The 26,206-nt window shown below is 46.7% G+C and overlaps 1 protein-coding gene across 2 annotated transcripts in view; it reads right to left on the bottom strand.

The window, feature by feature from the left end:
* Nucleotides 1-26,206, bottom strand: part of RAD54L2 (RAD54 like 2) — a 796,737-nt gene that overhangs the window by 393,295 nt on the left and 377,236 nt on the right. For both annotated transcript variants that reach the window (XM_078661273.1, XM_078661274.1), the window contains exon 11: nucleotides 9,672-9,849. In XM_078661273.1, the coding sequence (XP_078517399.1) occupies nucleotides 9,672-9,849 (178 nt within the window). The remainder of the gene's footprint in view (nucleotides 1-9,671; nucleotides 9,850-26,206) is intronic.

Raw genomic sequence — 26,206 nt, 5'->3', positions numbered from 1 at the left:
CTTTGTGGAGCTACAAACCAAATTCTCCATGCACAAGTCAGGATTTTACAAATACGTGATAGCAATTTACAACCCCAAATTGAACGACCTACCAGAGTACAACCCCCTGGAACCAAGGTCACCATGGTCCCTCTGGGAAAGGCGCAATCTGAACAATACATGAATAACTAGTTGCCAAAGCCCAGACCCATTTCACAATCTTGAGGGAACAATAGGAGCAATGGGTGAGCTCTCTTGATGAAAGCAACTAGCAAAATGCCAAAATAGCCATAAGGCAGATGGGGTGGCTCTCTAATCTTCTGTTCTCCCAAGGAATTCTTCAGGGTCCTCTGGGAAGGGTCATGCTTCTGCAAAACTGCAACTGCTCCATTGACTTCCATTGGTCAGGGTGCTGTGTTCCCACTCTGTACACAGCCTCTGTGAGGTTCCTGAGTACTTGCCTTGGGTGGTTCCTTGTGTCTCTGACTCCTCTGGGTCTTCTGGTCCAAGGCCCATTCTCCTTTGCAGTTCGCATTCCACTTTAATATATGGTTTGGTCTCCCCTCTGGAGACCACTGTAGTTTGTGCTACTTACCTGATTTTTGTGTATTGTGTTGCTATCTCCAAATAGGAGATATACCAATGTTTTAGTGAGTGTTGTGTAATTAACAGAAGTATTTTTATATAAACACTGTGTGGTTCTTTCATTTAACCTATACTATAAGATCAAACTGGTAAAACAAGCTACTTAATACTCCTTCAAGATAGGCACGAAGGCTGCTCTCCGCAGCTACCACTTTGCGAGCTCTCTATGGTTATCAAAGACCACTAAAATCACCATAAGGGTTGGCAGGATTAGTGCAAGGTGCATCACTTAAATAAGTATGCACCATAAACTAAGTCAGTCTCTTACAGTCACCATATATCAGGCCTTCAATATGGTATCTTCCTATGAGGTTGTATTTACCCTTGGCACGTTCTTCTTCCTTTTTAATGTCATACAACCACAGGTCCGGTGTGAGTCTCAAGTGAGGTGAATACTGGTTACCCCGGCAGCCCTGATGAAGTTGCGTAAATTGGCGGCAACGAAACATGTCAGCTTTCTGCTTTTGAATATGATTTAATATAAACCAAATTTTTTTAATTGAGGATGCTCACAGCACTGAATAAAGCTACGTCCAGCTAGTGAGTGGCACCTCATTTTAAATATTGAGAATTGCTTTTCTTTTCTCACGGGGACCAGAGGGCACTTTATGAACACAAGCACTGACATCGCATTTATATGGATTTTTTCACTGTTTTTCTTCCTCCTTTTCTCATCTCTGAGAACTCTATGTTGAAATACAAACTTTTTCTTTTCGGGAAGAAAGCAACCAATGATAAGTGGGTGTGCTAGTGAGTGCCAACCAGCAAGCCTACCTTGGTGTTACTACAGTGAGGTGCTTTCTTTCCTTTCTCACACTTTTTCACACATCTTGTAGGAAATACTTCCCTATTGTGTGGTGTATTAACATTTTTTGTTTAAAATTGAACAAGTGGACACATGGGCCTTGCCTTGGAGGAAGTTTTTGAAGAAGTGTAACAAACTCCTAGAATGTCTTGAAGATAAGTGTTGTTGTTCAAGGTTAGTCTGGTCTATTTTTGTTAGTAGACTGTCGAGTGGGGGGCGACCTGATTGCTTCCCCCTTGGGCTCCTTCTGTGTTGATGTCTTCCTATAAGGGACATTTAGGACATTTAGGAGTCGGAAGGCAGGGTCCTCGTGCCACCAAAGAGCCAGCCTTTAATAATAATTTTGAGTCGGTCATCGCCGTGGTTTCCCCATACGTGGAATGGATACATTTTTGGAAAAAGACCTTAGGGGTTTTATTTCTCCAGAGGAAAGTTTAAATATGTGCCGTGAGATTTTTGAAACAGGTCTGCAGGAAAGCAGAACATACAATTGCCAAGGCATGATCATCATTTTAAAGAGGGCTAGTCGCACAAGGACCCTGAGGGGGTACACTGGCCCATTTGGCCATGTCCTTTTGAGTCTGCGTCTTAAAAGGTGGAGAGGCTGAGGCTCCAGGTCAGGTCTGGTTCAAGAGCAACATGGATCCTCAAGTATTTGAAAATGAGACGCTAGATTGGAAGCTGAAACTGCCAAATGACTATCAAGGCATCTCCTTTAAGAGAGATGAGGTGCAATTTGGTCCAGTTAATCCAGATACAAGCGGCCTCACCACAAAGAAATGCAGGGTTTGGAGGATACAAGGCCAAGAGGTATGCGCCGGACCATAAAAAAAGAGGGAATGTTGTCCACGTAAAGGGAAATTGAGGTCTTCAATTTAATCTGTCCAGCGGAACTCCAAAAACTGTGAGTCACAACAGATCCATGTTGATAAGGGTTCAATCGCTAAAGAAAACAAAAATGGTGAAAGCAGGCAGCCCTGCCTTGTTTCCCGGCCAATGGGGAATTGGGCAGAGCATATATCACTGACCATTACCTGTGCACGGGGTTGGGCGTAGAGTCCTTAATGGAGGATAGAAAGCGGAGCCCGAATCCCTTTTGTCAGAGAACCTAGAAGAGGAACTCCTAATCTAGGGAGTTGAATGCTTTCTCGAAGTGAAGAACCAGGAGTGCAGCTGGGTCAGAAAGAGTGCAACAGAGAGCCAGTGCGGGATGTGTACTCAGCAAGTGCAATGTGTGCTACGCAGGGGTATGAACCCGCACTGGTCGGGAGGGATAAGTGTTGTGATGATTGGTAGAAGGTGGTTGGCCAGACATTTGGCATATATCTTCACTTCTGAGTTCATGAGGGACATAGGTGGAAATGAGGAGCTTTTGTCTGAGGCTTCCTGGCTTTGTGGAGAACTACAATAGTCACCAGGTCTATTTCAGGAGGAAAGTGGCCTTTCTCCACCCATTCCCGGTATAGGTTTAATTGTTGTGGAGACAGAATGGACCACAATTTAGAGTAGTATTCTAGGGGTCAGCTGTCCAGCTCCAGCATTTTACCAGTCTGAATGTCTGTAATGGCTGCATAGATCTCCTCAGGAATAGCGAGTTGGTCTAGTGTCTCCCTGTCTATTGATAGTTTTACGAGGGGATTGTCTGTGGTAAGAGGGTGTGTGGTTTTGCATAGGTCACAGTGTTGCCTAGCATATAAGGTAGTGTAGTAATCTGTAAATGCAGCCTCAGTCTCCATGAAAGTATGGACTGAGATACTGAAGGGATCTCTAATCTCTGAGATCAACCTTGAGCTTGCTTCGCGGGTCACCAGCCAATGGAGCAGCTTCCTGGTATTGGTACCCCATTTATAAACTAGTGTCTGCGTGGCAAACCAGCATTTATTAGTCTCTTTGAGGATTAGTTTTTTTTTGCAGAGTTTTATATAGCGCGAACTAGACCCGAACTGAATCAGGTATCAGAGCGCTTTACATAGCACTGGTTACGTTACATGAGGACACGCATTCATTTTTTAGGCACGGGGAGATTAAGTGATTTGCCCAGAATCACAGGAGGTTTTTGGCGTCGTTACCGAGACTCGAACCCAGATCCCCAGGTCCGAGGTTGAGCGCCCTAGCCGTTAGGCCAACCCAGGTCTGGAACACTGTAAATTGACTTCTAGTGTGTTCATTTTGTATCCTGGAATGTTCACGTTCCCAGTACAGTTGGATGTATTCCAGCTCTGCCATCTTATGCAAGCGTGCTTTTGTCAGGCCAGAAAGGATTGCTCTCACTCTTCCCCACATGACTGCCTACCCTGCCACCCGCAGTGTCTCCGGTGTGCCCACAGAGTGCTAGTTGGGTTTGAAGTATGCTGTCAGTTCGCATTGTGGGTTTTGGGCACACTGGGGGTTCCGTAAGTACCATGCATTAAGCTACCACATCAGTCAGGGGTCACCGGTGCTCAGGCCGTGGTGCAGTATGACAGGGGCGCGGTCAGAGATCCCTCTCGGTGGAATGGCTGCTCCTGTTGTGTGTTAGAATTACAGCAGCCAGAAATATATAGTCAAGTGTGGACATACATTTGTGTGCCCCTGAAACATGGGTGTATGCAGCTGTAAGAGGACGCCAAGTTCTCCATACATTGCAGAGCCCCAGGGAGGTGATACATCACACTAAAGGTGGGGGCCCGCACTGTTACACAGCCCTCAAACTGGTAGAGTCAAGTCGGGGATCCATTATGCCTTGAAGTGCCCTCCAACTATGGTGTGGTCTGGAGGGAGGTATAGAACCATCGATTTAGGTTCAGTGAGTGGCTTTCACTTGTTGTGGGGGGGAGGGGAAGGGGGGTGATATACACACAAAGGAATTTGTAATGGGTCCCCTCTTCTACTATTGTGTATCTGCCAGAGGTTTCAGTAATGGAGTAGCTGGCGGCGAGGGGAAACTTTTCATGGAAAAGGATCATAATGCAGCATGATCCCTTGGTGTGGCCTGATTGGAAAACCGGATCATAGCCAAAGCGCGACAGGATGGGATATTGTATGCCCACTGTGAGAAATTAGCCTGGCATATGCTGTCCACTACTCTAGTGGGCACCTTGCACCAGTCCAAACAACCCTTATTGATGGTAGGTTTAAGACAACCTTTATAGAAAGCTATCCTAGTGGTAGCTGTGGAGAGCAGCCGTCAGGCTAAGTCTTGAAGGAGCTTGCTTTACCAGTCTATAATCTTGTGAATGAACAAATTAAAGGAGAACCACTCCAGGTATATATTTAAAATATATGTATTTATTCTAAACACATCCCTCTAGTATCTTTATGAGGCTAGAGGCAAAAGTGCATTCAGTAAACTTATTTAGCACACAGTAAATTAGCACAATATACGTTGAGCCTTTGGGGCGTACCAAACCATATATTAAGAAAGTGGTATAAGAACCACGACTGACATAGATACAAGGCCCAGAGCCTTTAGAACCACTGGGGCCACCAGGAACCACCCAAGGTAGTGACACCGGGGACCCACGGGGCACGCGTACAGTGTCTAAACACAGGCGCGTATCGCCATTAACTTCTATGGGGAAAGTCGCGGTTGGAATTTTAAAGATTAAGGACACTTGGAAGAGGACTTGGAGCAAACCCCCTTTCGAACTAGGCAGTTATAGAGTCAATACCATGGAAGCACCGGAGTACTCGAGTTACCTCACCCAGGGAAGCCGGGTACATAGGTGTCTTTTACTGTCTGGTTTCGTCGTCGTTTTCAATGGCGATCTGCTGCAAAGTGCTGCTGCCGACCAAGTCGAAAGTGTCCGGGTGGATCCAAGAGTGGATCGGAGATCTGAAGAACCTGAAAGCAGAGGGGACAGAGTCTGGATCACTTGCCAGTGACAAGGAAGGCGATGAGCGGATGCCCACCGATGTCGGAGGATTTCAGGTGAAGAAGGTGAAGCTTGACTCTTCAGCCACGAGGCACAGGAGGTGTCGACGACGACCTGGTGCTGGACACCAAACACAACAGGTTTCCATGCAGCCATTCCAAAGTTAGCATTTACCGCGAGGTTATAATGCACTTAAGAGTATATGGTCTGGCTGCATCACAGAACAGCCTCAGAAAATAGATTCCGAAACCTGCAGAGGGGTCCTGCTCATGCATGGGCACCCTCTCACACAGAACCAAGCACTCTGCCTTCAGGATTATTAAGGCCTGCCATAGGAGTGACTTATAGGTTTATATGTGTCAGTGATTACAAACCATAATGCAGTGTTTGATGCCGTTGTTTAGGTCGTTAACATTCCATGTCATTATAGCTGCCGCCGACACAGGAGATGTGTGAGGAGTGTATGTGAGTGCCTCAAGGCGGGATTTACACCCATCCAGCACCTATGGACCCTATTGTACGGCCTGCGTGGTACAGATAAGGTTGACTTGTGTCATGCATGCAACAGTATTGTGACGTGGTGCATTGGATTTGTGGAAATCAAAATGAACAAGTGAAAAGAACAAGCAAACATTAGACATCCCCTAGGGCCCCTCCAAAAACGTCCCAATCCAAACATTTCAGCCAAGAAGCATCGGTCGACTTATAGACAAACACTATCATCCAAAAAGAAACAGAAACAACAAATGTAGCTGTAGGATATGGTTCTGCTGGCATAAAACGGCAAGTCAAGGGGCCGTGTAACTGATCATCCATTCAGAGAAAGGGGATACACCTGGTCGGTGGTTGACAGATCATAAGGTGTATCGCCAGTGGAAGGCAAGTTGATTGCCAAGGTCCCTGCTGAGGTCTGGTCCTAGCCTAGGTTGTCTCTGTCCATGGCTGTCTCGCAGTCCTGTTGTTCTCCACTTCCGAGGAGGCCATTGTGCCACAGCGCCAGCCCCGTCCAGGATTGTTGCCTCCTTTGGAGTTTTTCCCCATGTTGCCTCGGTCCTGTCAGAGTAGGACGCCTGTGTCCCGCATCAGTTCTGCGGCAAATGACTTTCTCTTCTGTCGCCCATTCCCAGGACTCCTTGGGTGTGTCAAAGAAGGCTGTATGTGTGTTATATATCACTTTTAGGACAGCAGGGAACAGAAATATGTAAGTTAGGCACAGTGCTTTCATTTTTGTAAATAGCATGGAATTTTTATTTATTTTTGCAACATGCATCGTCCGGAAACACTAGGATGCAGCATGATTGGAGGGGTATGGGGGCATGTCCATAGGTGCTGCTAAAGACGACATCTCTGTCCTTACAATTGAGGATCTTGGCAATAAGAACCCAGAGTGTCTCTCTCTAGGGGGGTTGGGGGTGGTGGTGGGGGGGGGGGAATGAAGTTCTGTTCCAGGGCCTGGTGTGCCCTGTCAATGAAGCAGGTGAGAAGACATCCGTAGGGAGCCAGGGGTGGATCCATGATTCTAGGAACTTTTTGGCAACGTACAATCTACTCCCTGCCGGAAACTCCACGAATCGCAAATTATTTCAGCATGCTCTATTCTCTGTGTGTCCCGCCAGTAGTTTCACCAATGAGGCATGTCGGGCAATCGTCGAGCAGAGTTTCCCGGAGGAGTCCTCTAGGGTTGAGACACATCCATTGACCTCAGATGCTCTCTCAGCAAAACTGGGTGGGTCTTGACTCACGCGCACAACATTAATGCTCATTCCCCAATCTTTGACTCAAGGGCCGTTTGGGACTCCTGTATGGCCTGTAGGTTGGAGTCTGTCCCAGTCTGATCCTGGGGTGGAGGGGCAGCAGTCAGCGGTTTGTTGGCGTCTGGGGTGGGAGGGCAAAGCAGTTCATTTTAGTTTGAGTGTGCCTGGCACCCTTTACCCATGGTCACTGGATAGTTCCAGGCCAAATGCCCGTTCAACCCGAATACTCCATGGGGCCCTAGTTGTCTGTGGGTAGTACAAGCATTTGTCTGGGACTGTTGATCGCTCCAGACAGGAGGAGAAAGGACCAGGAGCTTCCTGCTAGCAAGGCTTGAGGAGGCCCGCAGTCGCCATCTTAATTTTGTGGCTTGTCGGTGGCCACTGCTTTATTTTGTGGAGCGTGGCCCTCTGGGGCCCCCAAGTCTGGCGGGCAGCGGGGGCAGGCAGAAAAGAGATCATGGCAGCCCCTCTCTCGTGCTGTGTGGTGCCAGCAGCAGGATCAGGTTAGATGGCGAGGCAGGCTGGTAGAGCTCTTTAATGAGCGTCCATCATCTTGGCAATCTTGGACACTGTCCTTCAAAGTAATACATTTTTATTTGTACGCAAATGCATTCAATAGTTGAAGTAGGAGAACTATCATCAGAAGAAAATTTAGATGGGATGCGTCTCATCATATATTTCTAAACAACTGAATGTTGCCAAATGAAGCAATACACATTCTGATAATGAATTACTGGCTTCAAAAGTGAGGTCTAAATTGTACCACCACCCATCTCCCTGAATGTGACAACTTTCAAGCTTCAACCCATGTGTGAGCAGAGTGGGCTTAAGGAATGTCTATTATCGGATAATTTGGTCAGTGTTGGGGTGATTTATGTGGTGGCAGTAGGGACAGGACGGTCTTTTCCATAAGACTTACCTTCTGAGCTCTAAAAGTATATGCTCAAGAGCAGATATTGAAGCAGAGCAAAGAGCTTGAATGCCTTTGACTCAAAAGAAAGATGCGACAAGAGTCAATCTGTACAGTATTAAAAGTTGGAAGCTGTATATTTAATGCCTGTACAAGAGGCTCGGGTGATCAAAGTGCTACCAACAGTAACATGAGGGAGATAAAAAAATATCTATATCATTACAGCAATTTTCAAAGAACGTACCTCATATATTTGAATTTCTACTGCTTACATTATGAGAACTACTTTTTTCTTTTTAGTTTAGAACTCCATAGGAGTGTATGTGCTTTCTTGCACTCCGTTGCGTGCTGCTATTTCCCACTCCAATCAACCCATCCCTTGATGTGGTCTCAGTTTTTTTTTCCACCAACCCCCACGTCGTTCACTACTTCCGTCCCATCTTTCTTTGTTTTTTTTTTTAGTCAGACTCACTTCCAAAAGAGCTCTGTTGCTTCCCGTCCTACTCCAACACTGACTTTTACACTCACCCATTTGACTCCCACCTGCACCCATTGCCTTTTTTTTATTTACTATTTTTTTCCCATATATTGAAGGTTCCAGCAACTGTAATCTGCTACCAGCTACTTTTATTCTTTAATGCACTTTCACAATTTCTAACTATTTTTAATTTACTGCTCGAAGATTAGCGTCTACAAGCTTTAAAGAGAAAATTAAAAGCATGACATGTATAAGTCACATGGAACTTTTTTTGTTCTTTTTGCCAATGTTATTCTGAATCAGCAATCAAGCATTTATTTGTTTTCTTTTCGCTGATGTAGAACAGAATGGGTAAAAAACATTGGCAAAATCAAAAGATTTTCAAATACCAGTGCAGGCAAGACCTATTGACTGTGCCAATGCTTTCCCCTGATTGCCTGTGTCACCGTCTCCTTTTTCCTGTTCTATTTTTACTGCAGTCATGTTTTCCCGATTGTTTTTGTTTGCTGTTTGTTCTTATGGGTTTCCGTATTTTTCATCTACTGTGCTTTCTTTTCTCTTCTTCCCCCCTCTCAAGGGGTATACTCTCTTGTACCTCGGTTCTTTTTGGTTTTCTTATGGAGAAATACACCCCTTTTAAAAAAAAATCTGTGCCTGCAGAACTACGTTTTGCAACCGTTTTTTCGTTAATGCCTTTTTGCATGGTTGCTGTGTTAAAATAATGAGCTTTCCAATATTTTGTAAGTATCTCTTGAGTGGTATTTAACTGAAAAGGGAAACTTCAGAAATGCTGATGTAATACCTTTGCATGAGAATACCAACAGTAGGTTAGAATACCCTTATATGATTGTCACTACATATCTTATAAGCAAACATCTACTTCTACACTGATCTGTCTGCAAGAGTAATGCAGAAGCTGGCTTCACATTTTTCTGCCATATCCCAGTTTATCATACAATGCCAACCATCTTACATTAAGGTCTGGCCTTCAGCTCATGAACATCACAGCATGCATAACCCAAATAAAGTCTAAGCTCTCTGAATCTATACCATTCACCCATCCCAAACTTTTCAAAACGTGATATAGTTACTTTCCAATTCGAAAGAGAGTTTAACTTCCACTTAGCTTTCAATAAATAAAGGTCAAATCGCCTATCTCAATGCAGAGCATCTTTGCACAACAGCCAATCTGTAAAAGAGCATGATACACTAAAATGATAATTCTTTCATCCCTGCACAAGCATACCTTGCAACAGACGCAGAAAGCCTTGAGAGGGTTCAGCCCTAGCCAACCGCTGTTGCCAGCATCTCGAAAGCGGTTCATAAACTCTGTGTAGAGCTCCCTCTGGATCTTAGATAGTCGCACAAGTATAACATGCTCTTCCTTGCTGGGAAGCTGAATCTTCAATACGCTGTGACCTCGCCTTAGGAGGGAAAGAAAAACACAAAAATAAACTGTGAAACATGCAAAGAAGGATATATGATACTTTAAAGTTCACGCCTTAAAAATGTGTTCCCACATCACTACAAATGGATTTGTGTGACTTTAGATGGACGCATCCGCAAATGCCAATCTTTTGTGCCTAGTTCTCTCTTGACTATTTAACTTTCCCAAACTATTTAAAGCATTTTTGCTTTGCTGGTTTTGCCCCAGCTAATCACCTTTTTGAGATTAGCGACATTTGGGTATTGTATCTCCATGCATGTGTGAGCTCAGACAGGCTTTGAGTTAGGTTGAATCTAAAGCATTGGCCTTCAGTAATGACAGATCTCGCTCATCCCTTGATCTGCCTCCGGAAGTGCTTCTAATCTGCCTCTCAAACTAATGGCACTTCTCTTCCTAAGAAACAGTATCACCATGAGATGGATTAGCTTCATGTGGGCAGGTCAGCTATGACTCAAATATAATCACCCAACCCCCCACTCCATTTCACAGTTTTTACGTCCGAGAATACCATAAAGGGCTTGACCTGCCTAGAGCTTTTGATTCACAAACTAGCATTGTCCCAGTCACAGACCCAGATTCCGGTGGCGTCTCATGCAATCTGACTTACTTCCTATCTGCAACAGAAAATGTCAGCGCATTTTGCCACAGAGAACCCAGCTATGAAAGGCACGTATTTTGGTGATACCCTACGCATAAATGGATTGTTAACAGGTATGAAACACCGTCAGAGACCCATGAAATTAGCAGACCAGCAGAGTTGTTAGAAGCCTCAACAGTAGCACCATACCCATTATATTTTGCTGAAAATGCTTTGCTTAAATCACTGATCACAGTGCCTACTGTAGTTCCTAAGCACGGTGTACTGTTGTAACGTCCGTCACACTAGTGCTGGGACGTTCCTGGGTAGCCATGCGCTTTCTAAATCCTTTTTCAATTTAAATTTCAATTCACACTATGAACATTTAACATATCCTTGCATCGCAGCAATTTGTGGGCCAGGCTTTTTTTTTTCTGAGATGTGATGTTCTACATTTCTTCAACATGTTCTGCTCTCAATAACCCACTGCCTTTTGAGTATTCCCCAGGTGTCAGACAAGATTTGGACATTTCAAGCAGTAGTGCATCTAGGTGGCGCTGTGCAGCTCCGCGCCAATGTTGTTCGTTCCACTATGAAAGTGACACATGGAGCTCCATATGTCAGTTGCTTTCCAGTCTGTCCATGCCCCCAGATGGAGTTCAACAGTAGCTTGGCTTTGACCAGTGTGCAGATCTCGAGATTTGGGACCTTACTAGATAGAAAACAGTCCAGCTCACAGAAAGGGGAGGGTGGCATCATCCCTAAGGAATCTGCAGTTAGAGTATCCCGCAGGAAGAATTTTATCATAGGTCCGCTTATTCTTCTAATGGGTACTTCTAACCGCAGATTCCTCACCTCCTGAACCGATACCAAGCAGAACCTCCCTGATGGGCGGTCCACGAATTGGATCAGACCAAAAAGTCCTGCAGGACTAAGTGCCTCTCTTGTCAGACCTGGCTGGCCAAAGAGTGGTACTTCATAAACTTATGAAATTATGCCACGGCAGGCTGGCAAGCGTCCAGAACAGGCAGTCTGTGTGCCTACACAGTATTAACTGCCTAGGCTCTGGTGGAATGAGCTTGCAAATCTTCTGAGGGCTGCTTCTTAGGCTGTACACATTGCAGTTTGATGCACAAACAATCCAGTGAGAAATGGTATATTTCTGGATTGCTAAGCCCTTCTCTCCAGCGAACCCAACAAATAGCTGATCATCCACATAATTTACTCTCTGGCAATATCAATGTAGAGGCAGAGAACTCTTTTGCGATCCAGTTGATGGAGTCTCTCCACTTCTGAAGCGGTATTAGGTGGAGCAAATAAAGCCGGGAAGGTGATGTTTTGCACAATGATAAAAGAGGTTCAGCTTCTGGGCGAAAGGAGACTTGGATTGTCAACACTAGTTTCAATGGAAAGAATGGTGTGTACGGCAGGTTTACAGAGAAGGTTTGTAGCTCACTCACCCTCCACAACAATGATATGGTGATGAGAAAACTTTTAGAGTGAGGAGCCACAAAGGATGGATGTGCAGCGGTTCAAAGGAACGAATAGTTTCTTACCTGTCGGTGTAGTTTTGCAGCTTGAAGATCTTACTGGATTCACTATGCTGTGCATTATTCCGCGGTCTAGTGGTTGGGTCTGGAATCGTAGTCTCTTCTTTCTTTTTTGTAGCCCAGGTGGGAGTCGACGTCCCACCTTTTGGTGTACTTCCTGTGACGTCGGCACGCTTCCTGCGGAAGCTCCCACCTTTGTGCGCCATCTTCGGATTCTTTTTTCTTGTTTTTGTGTTCTGTACGTGAATCCTTGGCAATGTTTACAATTTCTTCCTTAAAGTAAATAATTTATCACTTTGTCTCGTAAAGCGTCTGTTAGTATTTTATAGCTTGTGTTTCCACCTTCTTCTGCCTCATCTTTCTGGTGGAGGTGGGTGGGTTCGCTAGTGAATCCAAAAAGATCTTCAAGCTGCAAAACTACACCGACAGGTAAGAAACTATTCGTTTTGCAGCGTGAATCTTTCTGGGTTCACTATGCTGTGTATAGACTTTGTAGCGGTTTCTTATATTTGTGGCGGCTGGGTGGAAGATGAGCGTTGGTTGTTGAATATATGTTGAAGCACTTTCTGTCCTACTTGTGCTTCCTTGTTCATCTATATATCCACGCAGTAGTGCTTAGTGAACGCGTGCACTGAAGCCCGTGTTGCCACCAGGCATATGTCCTGAATGGGAGTGTTAGCCAGGAAGGCTATTGTTGCTCCCTTTTTTAGGTCGAGCCTGTCAATGCGCTTGCGCATTGAGCTTGCAAGAGATATTGGGGCTTAACCAGAGCTTAACCATCGGGCGATTTGATGCTGTGCCCGTGAAAAGCAAGGCTCAATGCGCAAGTGCATTGACCTAAAAAGCGCGTGCACATCAAAGCCACCAGCCTCCCTCCCACAGGCATCCCCCAGCGTGCGCTGTGCCTCAGGCATTTCTCCTCCCCATATTTATTCACTGCCCACGGCTTTCACTTTGACGGCCGCCAGGCCGTCTCTCGCCTCACGCTTATCACACACCCCCTTCTCTCTAGCACGCTAACACTCGCCCCTGCCTCGCTCTGTTAGCAAACACTGCACATAGAAGTCACGCGCCGGATTCCTTCGCATTTCCTACTGCTCAGTCCATGGCTTGTTTGCTTTTCTCAACTGCCTGGCTGTCAGATTTGCTATCGTCCCCCTCCCTTTTCTTTTTGCCCGTCGTTACATATATTTCCTGTGCCTGCCTCTGTGTTGCTCGAGCGTCGAAGGCCCCGGGATTGTCACTGCTTATCTTTTGAGTCATCCATTCAAGGTGGCTCTTTAAAAAAAAAAAAGCCAATACAATCTCTACTTTACTAGCACATTCTGGTGCTGGTTTCACACACAGAAGGTGAAAGGGTCATGTTTTGGTTGACTTAATTAACGCAGCACATGCATGTGCTTTATCTCTCAGCATTTCGCCCACTTTGGAAGTCCGTGATCCTTTAATAATTATGTCCAACATGAGTCCACAACACTGTCAAGCGTCTCAATGGCCCTTTATGGAGTTTCTATCTGCTGCATGTGCCTTTTACCTCTGCCCGTAATCCTTTTCCCTCTGCCTGTACATGTAACAATGTTGGGTTACGGATATGGTCTTAATATTACATACTCTATTTCACAGCCGCACATAAGTTGTTCTCTGCTGCATTGTATTACAGAGTTTGGCCTTCATCAATTTCACAGTTCTTCACAATAACCTCTACGATTACGGTTACGATTTTCTCATAAGATCGTCATAATTTCACAATTAACAACCATTATTATTTAAATGAGTACTGATTTTTAATATTCCGTTTACCGTTTTTGGCCCTTATTACCCAATGTTGTTGTTGGCATGGTGCGTGTTGAAAATCGCATGGTTTAAGCTACACAGAAACAAAATCCCTTGTTCAGTGGGCACCCGATTTCTGGACACAGGCGATTTTTGAGTCCAGGCACCTTTCAAAATTATTTTCAACATGAGTCCATAACACTCTCAAACCTGTCTATGGCACTTCTATTACAGATTACTAAATTTGTGCATGTGTCTGTTCCACTTGTTTTTTTTGCGATCGCGATTACTTGTTTCTTTTTCCCTGTTCTCCCGTCACTCGTGTTCTGCTGTCTTCCGGTTCTTCTTTCCTTTTGTACGTCTCCTACCAGCTATGGTATACACATGCTGACAGTGCTGATTATCCGAAGCACTCACGCTTGTGCTCGACAGTCTCTTAATGTGTCATCACCAGGAAGTGAGCGCTTTTACGTAAGGCTTGGGCCTTCGAGGCACTGTAAGAACTCGATGAGTAACAATAGGGGAGTCCTTGCGTAGGAGCACCGTGTGCCCGCGATTACATTCCTCTTATCTCCTTCCCGGCACTTCCTTCCATAGCGCATTTACAAACTGGACGGCCTATAGCCGCTTGTATGAAAGGTGGGTGTGTAGCTTGCGCTTGTGAAAAGTGCAAGAGTGAGTTCAGGAAGACCTGAAATACCTTACAGGGTGCCGGGCCCTCCCACCAGAGATTTCACCCTTCCCCGATTCCAGCTCCTCGCACTGCTATGGTATACACATGTTGACAGCCAGACAGTGAATATTTGGGGTGCTGTTTCTGTGTCCATCCGACTTCAGGGGCCTTCTGCCTCACAAGGGCCTCTGTACTAGTGCTTGTCGTACTGGCTGGCTGAGCCAGCTGCTGTTATTCACCGCCTTTACTGAGTGCACCGAGTGTACGGGGCTCAGCCTCCTCAGCTGCCAACTGGACACTCTCGTCTCTACTCTGTTAACCTCCAATTCTCTCTCTGCCGTCACCTGGGGCTACGAATGTGGTGAATGAATAACCTTCTGACGAGGACTGCATTCAAGCTCCGCACCGGCCTTCCTCCAAACAACATGAGATTTGGCGTGGCTGGTATCACTAAAGGCCTCTCTGAGGTCAGTGCAAATCCTTCAAGTTGGTTACGGATAGTCTCTTGCAAGATTCCTGTTGTGAACATTGCGGTTAGTATTTGTCTATTAGTTGTAACTATACACTTTGCAAACGTCATGATCGCATTTTTTCGCTCATGTTGTTCTAGAGGACCGTAGTTGATTGATGTTATTTTTTTACGCATCCAACCACAAAGGACTACTAAATAAACAAGTGCTATGTATTTTTTTTTAGTGTACTGCAACTGCATGTTCCTTGCACACTAGTATTGCTAAATAGCAAGCTGCCTAGGGCTGTTTTGCTATTCCTGTCTGTGTTACCTCACAAGTGAAGATTTATCAGGAGAGCAATTTGATCTATGTAAAGTTAATTAAAGAAGTTCACTATTCAGACCCCCCCAGGATATTGCGCCATAGATTTTCAAATTTTCCTGCTATTTTTTACTCTTAATCATTGATTTTCAGTCTTCAATCAATATAAACTGTTTTAGAAGAGTATTTCACTTTGAAATAAGCATGTTTAAATTGTCTGCTCCTCTACGAAAGCACAGCTCCAATCCCAACCTCACGTGAGCCTTGATTTCACCTCCAAAGGACATCCTGCAAGATGGATAAATGTTAAGTGTGTATTATCCAGGTTTGATGGGGACGCCCTTTCTTGTGGTGTACAGGGCAGGAAGATGTGTGCCAAGGAGCCCCCCACCCTCTCCCAAAGGTCTGTCTACCTGCCTGACTCCTGCCCCTGCTTCCTCCAGTTTGAAAAATACATCTGTGCTTACACATAATAAAGTCTGGCTGTAATAAAATGCATCAGCTGGCCATGGTTTCATCCTTCTCTTAATCCAGCTGCCACCAACTCCGAGGTAGTTTTAATCAGCCTGGCGAGCTGCTAGTTAACAGCAGCTGCTGGCAGCGCCACAAATATGCCCCATAACTGACATCTGTATCTGCAGTTTTTCAAGGGGAGCCCGGATTGTATTGCAATTGTATTCATATAGCGCTTACTACCCTTGATGAGGTGTTGAAGCGCTTTTCGGAGAATATCACGTTACTCCGGAATCCAAAAAAGATTAGTGGTGAATTAGTATAAGGAAATATGAATTAATTTGAGTGGTGGACATGTGAGTCTGTTAGTTGGAAGGAAAAGGAAAATGGAGTGATAGAAGATAACACTCCCTTTAATTATACTAACATCAACTGCACCGAAAAGTAACTCTTTATGCTTTCTTTATTGACTTAGAAACAGCTTTTGATAGCATAGACAAAGGGAGACTATGGCAAAAACGTATAAAATGGGAAATCTCGTTGCCTTTGCTGACTGCCATCACTTCATTGTACATGAGAACATGGGTAAGGGTGCTCCTAATCCGAGAAAGGGTGGTATCAGAGAAGCTCATTACGGACCAGGGCTTTAAACAGGGCTTCATACTTGCTCCCCTGTTGTCTTATCTTTACTTGGCAAATGTGATGGATGCTCTAAAAAAAACAAGCATTTACAATACAACAGGTCTCGCATTATTAGTTTGAGCTATTGGCATTATAAATGACAATGCCTTTTATTCATTTGAATCGGTGTGTAAACAAGCACTTTGTACTTCTAGTCGATGCTTATAAGAAGCAAGGCTGGCAGTCTGTTTTACTGCCAGCCTTGCTCATTGTAAGCAAGGACTATACGTTCAAAGTGCTTGTTTATGCACCGATTGCAAGTTTTGAAAACAAATTAATAAAAGGCATTGTCATTTACAATGCCAATAGCCCAAACTTTAATAATGCGAGACCTATTGCATTGCAAATGCTTGTTCTTGTAGAGTGGGCTTGTGCCCTTCCTGTTAGTTCTTGCCCTGCCTGCTTGTGGCAGAATTGTATAGTTTGTGCGATCTATCGTGCGATGGTGTCCTTAGTTACTGGTCTACCCAGGAAACTGGATGCGAAGGACACAAAGAACTGCTTTGTCTTCAAGTGTTCTTTCGTTCTCTTTATGTAATGCATTACTGCCCTTCTAGCGTCCAGAGTGTGCAGTGCCCTCTCTGCGCTTGTTGACGGTTTCTAAAAGAAGCTTGGTATCTGTATTGTTTGGTTCATGTGAAACCTTGACACCACCTTTGGCATAAAATGTGGGTCCTTTCTCATGACCACCCTGTCATTGTGTATTTGGATGTAGGGTTCTTGTAGCGTTAGCGCTTGTAGCTCGCTTACCCAGCGAAGTGATTGCCACCAGAAAGGCTGTCTTCATTGTCAGCATTTGTAGTGAGGCCTTATGAACGGGTTTAAAGGGCGCTTTCATAAGTTCTGTTAGGACTAAATTAAGGTTCAATGCCGGCGGGGGCATCCTTTTAGGTGGTGCAATCCTCTTTGCCCCTTCCAAGAATCTCTTAACTACTTGTGATGTAAAGAAGCTCTTTTCTGTCTCTCCTCTTGTGTAGGCTACTATCGCTGCTAGGTGTACCCTTAGCGAGGATTAACTTAGGTTTGCTTTCAGCAGGTGTGTTAGATATTTTAGCACCGTTGATTTCCTTGTCATCTTTTTGTGTAGCTTTTCCTTGCTGCACCACAGTGTGAAACTTTTCCATTTTGCTACATAGCACCTTTGTGTGGTAGGTTTCCTTGCCTCCCGTAGCACCCGCAGCGTGCTCTCCGGTCGTTTTAGGTGTGCAAACTCTATGTCTTCAGGAGCCATGCAGCTAGGCTGAGGCTCTCTGGCTCTGGGTGTAGGACCTCTCCGTTTTGCATGGAGAGTAAGTCTTTTCTTTTCCCGAACTTGTAGGGTGGTCCCTGTGCCATTTCCATTATCTGGTAGTACCAGGTCTGCCTGGCCCACTGAGGTGTCACCAAGATCAGTGTCATGTTGCTGGTTCTGCACTTGCTAAGTACCCTCTGTATCAGTGGTATCGGGGGAAAAGCGAAGGCAAATGTTTTTGACCAGCTTATCCATGGGGCATTCCCCAGGGATCGTTCCCCTGGTTGCCTGGATGCAAAGTATCGGCATTTTGCATTCTGGTGTGTTGCAAATAGGTCAATTGTCCGAGTTCCCCACCTCCTGAATAGCTTTTGCGTTTCCTGTGCATTGAGCTCCCACTCGTGGGATGCTGATGTCTGTCTGCTGAGCCTGTCTGCTTCCACATTGTCCTTCCCCCGGTAGGTGTATGGCCAGGAGGTCTATTTTGAGTGGGATGGCCCATCTCCATATTTCCTGCGCTAGGTTGGATAGTGCGACTGATTGTGTTCCGCCCTGTTTGTTGATGTAGAACATCGTTGTTGTGTTGTCTGTTCAACACTCTCTGGTTGCACAGTGGTTTCTGGAAGGCCTCCAGGGCGAGGAACACTGTCTTCAGTTCCAGGTAGTTGATGTGTCTGACCGCATCTGCTGGAGTCCACAGACCCCTCACCTTGAGCTTATTCATGTGTGCACCCCATCCCATCTGGGATGCGTCTGTGGTGATGGTCACCGTTGAGGTTGGTAGTGTTAAAGGCTTCCCCTTTATTATGTTCTCCTTGTTCCACCACATTTTCTCCTCCTGCACTGCGTGCGTTACAACCACTAGATCTTCCCAACTTCCTGTAGCTTGTGACCATTGTTGTTCCAGCCATTCCTGGAATGGTCTCATGTGGAGCCGTATATTGGGGACCAGGTGTATGCAGGACGCCATCATCCCCATGATCTTGCTCGCTGTCCTCACGGTCAGAGCTCGCCCGTTCTGGTAGTGGCGTGTCTCCCTCAGCAGGACAAGTGTTCTCTTGTCGCTGGGGAGCACCTTGCTCTGTATGGTGTTGATCTGTGCACCCAGGAAGTTCTTCACTCGCTCTGATTCCATTGAGGATTTCCCCCAGTGTATGGAGAATCCCAGGTCTGTCAGCGTTTCTCTGACCCGCTGTATGTGTTCCTTGCATGTCCTGTGGGAACTTGCTTTTATTAACCAGTCGTCGAGGTAAGGGTATACATGAATCCCTTCCCTCAGCAGGTGCGATGCCACGGCAGCGAGACATTTGGTGAAGATCCTTTGTGCGGATTTTAGTCCGAAGGCTAGGGCTGTGAACTGGTAGTGTTCTTTGTTGATGGTAAATCTCAGTAGGTGTTTGTGCTGCCTGTTCATAGGAATGTGCAGGTAGGCATCTTTGAGATCTATGGTGGACATTAAGTCCCCGTCCCTTATCTGAGGAATGACCTCTTGTAGGGATGTCATTTTGAATTTCACGTCTTTATGTATTTGTTTAGGAACCTTAGATCCAGGATGGGTCTTAACGTTTCATCCACCTTTGGCACTAGGAAATAGTTTGAGTACACTCCCTAGTTTCTTTCTCTGGATGGAACTGGTTCAATGGCCTCCTTTTGGAGGAGTTCTTGTGCCTCCTCTAGGAGTAACGCCAGTTTTCCCGAATGCGCCTTCCTTTTTGGTTTTCTGTTTGGTGGTTTCCTTTCCAGGTCTATGCAGTATGCTAACTGTATGATGTTGAGTACCCATTTGTCTGTAGTTATCTTTTTCCATTCCTGTAAGAAGTGTCTTAGTCTGCCTCCTACTGGTGTTACATGTTCGTTGATGTTTGGAACGTGTAACCCTCTTTTGCTGATCTTGTTGCGCTCCACCCTCGGAAGGTTCGTGTGGGTGGGCACGCTTTGAGGGACAGAGTCACTGAGGTGGGTTGCTGGCCCCCTCTTTTTGCTTGTCCTCGTCCATTCACCCTCCCACAAAAAGGACTGGCCCCGAGAATGATACTGCCAGGTTTGTTTTTGTTTGGTTTTGTTGTTGTTTTGTTTGTTGTTGGAGAAGTGTGGCTCACTGGTTAGAGGAGGCAGACCTGGAAGCAGAGGTCAGCCCGGGACCAGGGTTCAATTCCCGGCTCGGCGGGGTCTGGAGTCCTAAAATGTCCATGGACTCGACAATTCTCGCTCCGGTGCCTACTCGATTCACGGGTTCACACTCTGCGACTCTGGGCAATAGCTTGCTTAATCTCCACAACGGCCCCTCGCAGTGGGATGCCTGGCTTTCACCTTGTGGATACCCTGCCGGGGTTATCTCACAGGGGAATACCAGGACGGGTTCCCTAAGCAAGCGCTTAGAAACCGCTTGGTGATTTGCGCTATATAAATTCCTGTACATTTATATTTACATTTACATGTCCCTGCTGTGCTCGATTGTCGCCCTGGAAGGCCTGCTGGAATGTTTGGTGTGACGTTCCTGGCTGATTTCCCCCTCTTCCGTTTGGCCTCCGTGTCGGGGAACCCCTTCTCATTCCTCTGAATTGTAGGGTCCCCATGGACCTTGCAGTTTCATTTTCTTTCTTGAGCTGGGTGAGTTTTTCATCCACAGGTGCCCCGAACAGCGTTTCTCCATTGAAAGGGGTGCTCAGAATGTTGTTCTGTACTTCTGGCTTGAAGCCTGAGATCCTCAGCCAGGCATGCCTTCTTTCTCTGACTCCGATCATCATCAGCCTGCTGGATGTGTCAGCCCCATCCAATGCTGTTTTCAGGCAAGCATTTGCTATATTTTTGCTTTCTTCAACCAGGTGTGATGCTCCTTGTTGGTATTGCTCAGGGAGGTGCTTGAGTAGCTGTCCGACCTCATCCCAATGCTGGTAATGGTGTCTGTTTAGCAGGGCATTGGAGTTTGCCATGCGCCAGCGTACCGCTGCATTCCTCTCTATTTTCTCCCAGTTAGGTCCATCCTCCTAATTTCTTTGTCCGGTGGTGGGCCTGATGTTGTTGGAACATTTTCCCTTTTCCTGGCTGTTGCCGCAATAATGGAGTCCGCTGTGACGGATCCTTGGATGTAGGGGGGATCCTTAGAGGAGTGCTTTTATTTCTTCTACGTCCTAGGTGTGACCGACCTGCAGGTCACTGGGTCTTTGAATGCCTCCCTCCCTTGGTCCAGGACACTCGGAAGCATGGGGAGGAATTGACTCCTTGTTTGAGTGGGGAGCAGGGTCTCTAAGAGGAAGCATGCCTTTGGTTTTTCCTCCTCCTTCAGTTTGACTCCATAAGCCATTGCCACCTTCCTGATGACCATGTTGTAGGCCCCAATGTCATCTGGCGGCGAAGGCCTCGAAGGGTACATCTCCACAGGCTCTTCCGGGTTTTTGGCGTCGAGGTCCTGCCACTCCAGGTCCTGTGCCATCGAGGATGCCGAGCCGAAACTCGTTCGTTGGTCATCGTCGCCTTCTTCCTCGTGGTATAGGCCCTCTTCCTCTAGGTGTTCCTGGGGCGCGGGAGTTTTCGGCGGTTCTTCGGCGTTAAACTCCTCCTCTTCTTCTTCTATTTCAACTATTGTCGTCGGCATTTTCGATAGAATCGTGAATCTTTTCATTTTCTCGTCGAACTCTCTCTTCCTTTGCAGGATGTTATCCATTTTGGCCTCAAGCCTTCTCTTTCTCTCCAGCTCGGCGGCCTGTTCGGCATTCAGCGTTTCGGCCGATCTCTTCGACGTAGTCGTCGAAGCAACCTTCGGGTCAATCTACTTCGAAGTCGAGGGGTCCTTTTCAGGGACGTGCTTTGACGCTCTTGGCTTTTCGCCGTTCTTTGCCGCCTGGGAGTCCTTTTCGAAGGATCCGCTGGGCTGTTTGTCCTTAGATGCAGCTGCGGCCGTCGAGATTTTCGGTGCCAGTGCTCCCTTCGAGGACCTAGACTCTTTTTTTCGAGAGTCTGTCGGGTGTTTAGAGGTCGACGTCTCTCTTAACTCTTTAGATGTTTTCTTATCGGTCTCTACGACCGTGTTGACATCTGGTCCCTCGGCGATGTTGTCCTCGTCGTCGCTGGAGAGGCCCAAGTCCCGAAGCGACGGAGGTTGGCCTTTGCCTTGCATGCTGTAGTTGGCTCTTCTCTGTCTCTCTCTAACCCGGAGAGTCTTCGGGGTGAAGACGGAGCAGGCGTTGCAGTCCTTGCTCTCGTGGTCGACCGGTATGCAGAGATTGCAGACCGGGTGTTGGTCCTTTTGCGTGTATTTGTGGTGGCAGTTACAGCAGAATTTAAAAGGTGTCTTGTCCATTCCTCCGCTCAGGGGACCCCCTGTGTGCGCATTCTCCGTTGGACGTCGAAGTTCTCGAAGTTCTCCTCCTTCTTCGTCGTCCCGGCTTGGTGATCTTGTTCCTCTGTGGCTTCTCCAATCTTTTCCGTGTAAAATTCATCTTTTTCACCTTCTTTCCTCCAAAAACTCTGGAGCCTCTCGGTGACGATCCAGACCCAACGGCGGAAAAAATAATCTGAAGGTGGCGCCCAAAGGTGGGAGCTTCAGCAGGAAGCGTGCCGACGTCACAGGAAGTACACCAGAAGGTGGGACATCGACGCCCAATTGGGCTAAAAAAAAAAACAAAAAAAAAGAAAAAAAAGACTACGATTCTGGACCCAACCACTAGACAACGGAATAATGCAGAGCATAGTGAATCCAGAAAGATTCACGCTGCAAAACTACACGTTAGAAATGCGAGAACTAAGTTCCGGTCTCACTGAGGCATGAAAGGTGTGAGCAGGAACACATTTGACTTCGCAGACGCTTCATCTCATTGGAACTATTTTGAACATGGCGCAATTTTGTGCCCTTTCTTCGGAGCACAGAGTCCAGGACATTCAGGCTATGATACCAATGTTTCAGCTTCTGTCCTGGATCTCAATAAGGATGGTTCTGGGGCTACTTGGATTGTTGGCCTCCTGCTGGCAAAGCCTTGCTGATAGTATACGCACCCTCTGCAGTGGGATTGGAAGTCACATTGGGAACAGCATCAGGGAACTCTGCAATATTCATATTTCAAAGGAGATTGCAATATACCTGCAGTTGTGGCGGCTGGACTGCAATTGGATCAGTGGCAGACCCCTTTCCATACCCAGGAGCTAACAGTGGTAACTGATGCATCACTCCTGGGTTGGGGAGGCCATCTAGGAGAGGTGAAGCTCAGACGCATTTGGTCTCCGGCGGAGGCCCAGCTCCATATCAACCCTTTGGAATTGTGGGCCCTAAATTTGGCATTTTAAGTCTTCCTGCCACCCATCAGAGGGAGGATGCTACAGGTGCTCATGGACAACACCATCGCCTTGTGGAAAACAACAAAAAGAGCTGGGTGGGTGGGGTCGTGGACCCTATGTCAGGAGTAATTACACCTTTGGGAGGGGCAGGATCACCAGAAGATTTTCCTGGTGGCGCACCACCTGGCATAATATTTAAACACCAGGGCGTATGTTTTCAGTTCCCAACGCCTTGCCAGGCATGAATGACATCTACATCCACAAATGGTGTTGTGTATCTTGCATGAATGGGAAAAACTTTGGCTTGATCTATTTGCCAGTGCAGAGAATGCGGAACGTTAGCATTTTTTGTGCAATGGCATTCCCAAGACCATTTGGTAAAGCCAAATGAGAGCACCACAAACAGAAAGTGCACTTCTCCCAGCGTGAACCACAGATAGCCCTTGTGGGATGACAGGACGGGGATGTGGAAATAGGCGACCCTGCATATCCAACACTTACCTTCCAGTCTCCTAAGTTGAGGACAGACCAGACGTGGGTCCGGGTGAACACCTGGCATTTGTCTTTCAGCAGAAAGGCATTGAGAGCGTGAAGGTCTAAAATAGGATAATGGCCTTCGTCCTTGTCTGGCACCAGAAAGAAGCGGAAGTAGCAACCAGGTCCTACTTTTGATGCTGGCACCCTCTCTATGGCCCTTTTGGCCAAAAGGGTCTGCACTTCCTGCTGTAAAACGGTAAGGTGATTCCCAGCCAGCTGCTCTGAGAGTGATGGAATATGAAGAGGGGTGGAAAGGAACTGAAGAGCGTAGCTCTGAAAGAGAATTTGCAGGACCGACTTGTCCAAAGTGATTGCTTTCCACCCTGGAGTAATACCAGATCCTGCATCCAACAGGGTGGCTGTGTGCCTCGATGGACATGCTACTGATGAGACAACAGAAGAGGCAGAACACCAGGCTGCATTTGCTCCCCCTGCTCTCTATGTTGTCTTTAGGATCCAGTATCTAGGCGATTAAATGACTCTGGTTAGCTGGACTGGCTGCATAGGTTGATGCTTGTGGAACTGACAGCCCAAACCGTTTCCACGAAGAGGACAAAACTAATGTTGGAAATTTAGTATTGGGGCAGCTAAGTGTGAGTAGGATCGGGGCTACTTGAAAGGACAATTGGTTGTACTATACTGTCTGGAGTCAACAGCATCGGGGTCAGTTTTGATGGCCTGACACAGGTCTTAGCATCAGGATCGAAGTCAGCACCAAAGCCAGTGTGGGGGCTCATATCCAGTCCAAAGGCTCGAGCTGATGGAGCGCTGACCTGCCAGGAGGTTCCAGGTAGAAGACTTTGTGGTTCCTTGAGGCCCGTAAGTGCACCAGAGGATGCCGGTAGAATAACAATAAGACACATTATGGCCTCATGAAATTCTCGGATTTGCAGTGGCGACAAAGATGGATCCACTCGGAAATGTGGGGTGTGGCGGGAAAAGATTTAGAATCTATTCTGAAGGAGACACCCCTTTGAGTCTTCTCTGGAGTTCGAGAGTGGTGGAAAGGACCGGGTTTCACTTGGACTTCGATTTTGACTTACCTGAGGACTTTCACTGCAACAAACTTCTCACGGTCCCAGATGACCTTGGGATTCATCTGGGCACATTCGCTACAGACTTTGTAGTGGTGCTCTGACCACAAGCAACATAGGTACACCTGATGGGAATCTGTCACAGACATTTGCTTGCAAGAGTCCAAACAATATTTGGAGTATGTGGTTTTATGGGATGACCTATCTCTTGCACACTACTAAATTATGTTGATTTGAAGAGACCGGTATTGAGAAGCGACCAGCAGTAGATCAAGATCTGCATCTGGTGGTGTAGAGCCACATAATGCCTAATAGGAGTATACTTGGGTTCTGTTTGAAAACATTCATATCCAGTCTGACACCTGGGGAATTTTCAAAGGGTGAGTAATCTACAGTTAGAAGTATTCATCGGAAGAGAAGTTCGCCCCATCTACCAGATATGTTCCCTCTTCCTGAAATCCAGCTTACTAGGTTTCACTACTGCTGGACGTATAATAGACATGTTTTATCAAAACCCATACCAGTATCGTGTAGAGAAGACTACTACTGCTGTTCAGCTTCTGTCCTATATACATGCCCTGGACAGGTTGCTTGTTGCTACACCGCGGTGGCTTATCAAGTATTGCTACGGGACATGGCCAAGCCAGCCAAGATGGTGGACGGGCTCGCATAGAGCTCCGGACGCCGGGCTAAAAATCAATATCCATCCTGATCAGTGGGGCCTTACAACAAAGTGCGATGGCGACTACCTGCTGATGGATACCTAGCGAGTGCCTAGGAAATGCCTCTGGGAGCTGTGAGGTGTCATAGGGAAAGACTCGGAGCATCTCAGCCTAGTGACCGCTAGTGACCGCTCCCCACAATGGCAGCCCTCTCAGGCATATAGCGGAGTGCCGGAGGATCAGGGCGACGAGCTACGCACCACCCACAGGCTAAGAGAGCGAGCAAAACAGCGGAACAGAGCAGAGATCCAACCCTAGGCCGGGTCCTGAGCACAAGCTGATAACCAAGAAAAACTGGGGGAGAAGCTAAAAGGGGAAGGGTGAGCCGCATGGCGCCGGAGTTGGAGGTGTTGGCATGAAGCCCGAGGAACCCAGACACCGCAGTGCTCAACCTAAACAGACTAGACAGCTGAGGGGGACCAGACCTGACCCTGCTAATCTGAAGACTACCTCATGGAAAGCGCCCCACCACCTAGTGCTCGGCACCCAGGGAGAGTAGTTTCTGACCATGACACGCACCTCCTAACCCTTAAGTGGCAACCACCCCACCCACTGGTTCCCACCTGGAAATTGCAGTGGGAATACCTGGAAGATCTAGTTGTTTGCCACAGCCAGGAAGACAGTGTCAAAGAATAATTTGCAAACAATGTCAATACAGTGTCTACAAGGATGTTGAAATGGCACAACTTTCAGGGGGGCCTGTTTCAGACAGATAGCGGGATTCTGAAAGACACTCGACCGAAGCCTACAAAAAAAGTGAACTTCAGCTTACAGCCATGACCAAGGCGGCAGACTCTGGCTCCGTGTCCCCAGCCCAAGTTGTGGAAGCCAAGATCACATACGCGGAAGGATTGGCAGACCTGCGAAGGTATAATTTCAAGTTATATGCAGCTAGGAAGAATAGAGAATGGGACAGGTCTGGAACACTCATTGCCTGGCTCGCCCCTCAGAACCAGGACGCACGACCAATTACTGAAATTACTGACCCTACGGGCAGGGTAACCACTTCCCAGACAGATATCCTACGACTCTTCCAGGACCACCATGCAAAGATATACA

Source organism: Lissotriton helveticus, chromosome 9, assembly GCF_964261635.1.
Source record: "Lissotriton helveticus chromosome 9, aLisHel1.1, whole genome shotgun sequence".
Lineage (NCBI taxonomy): Eukaryota > Metazoa > Chordata > Amphibia > Caudata > Salamandridae > Lissotriton > Lissotriton helveticus.
Note: the sequence above shows the minus strand (reverse complement) of the source record. Positions and strands in the feature narration are given on the sequence as shown.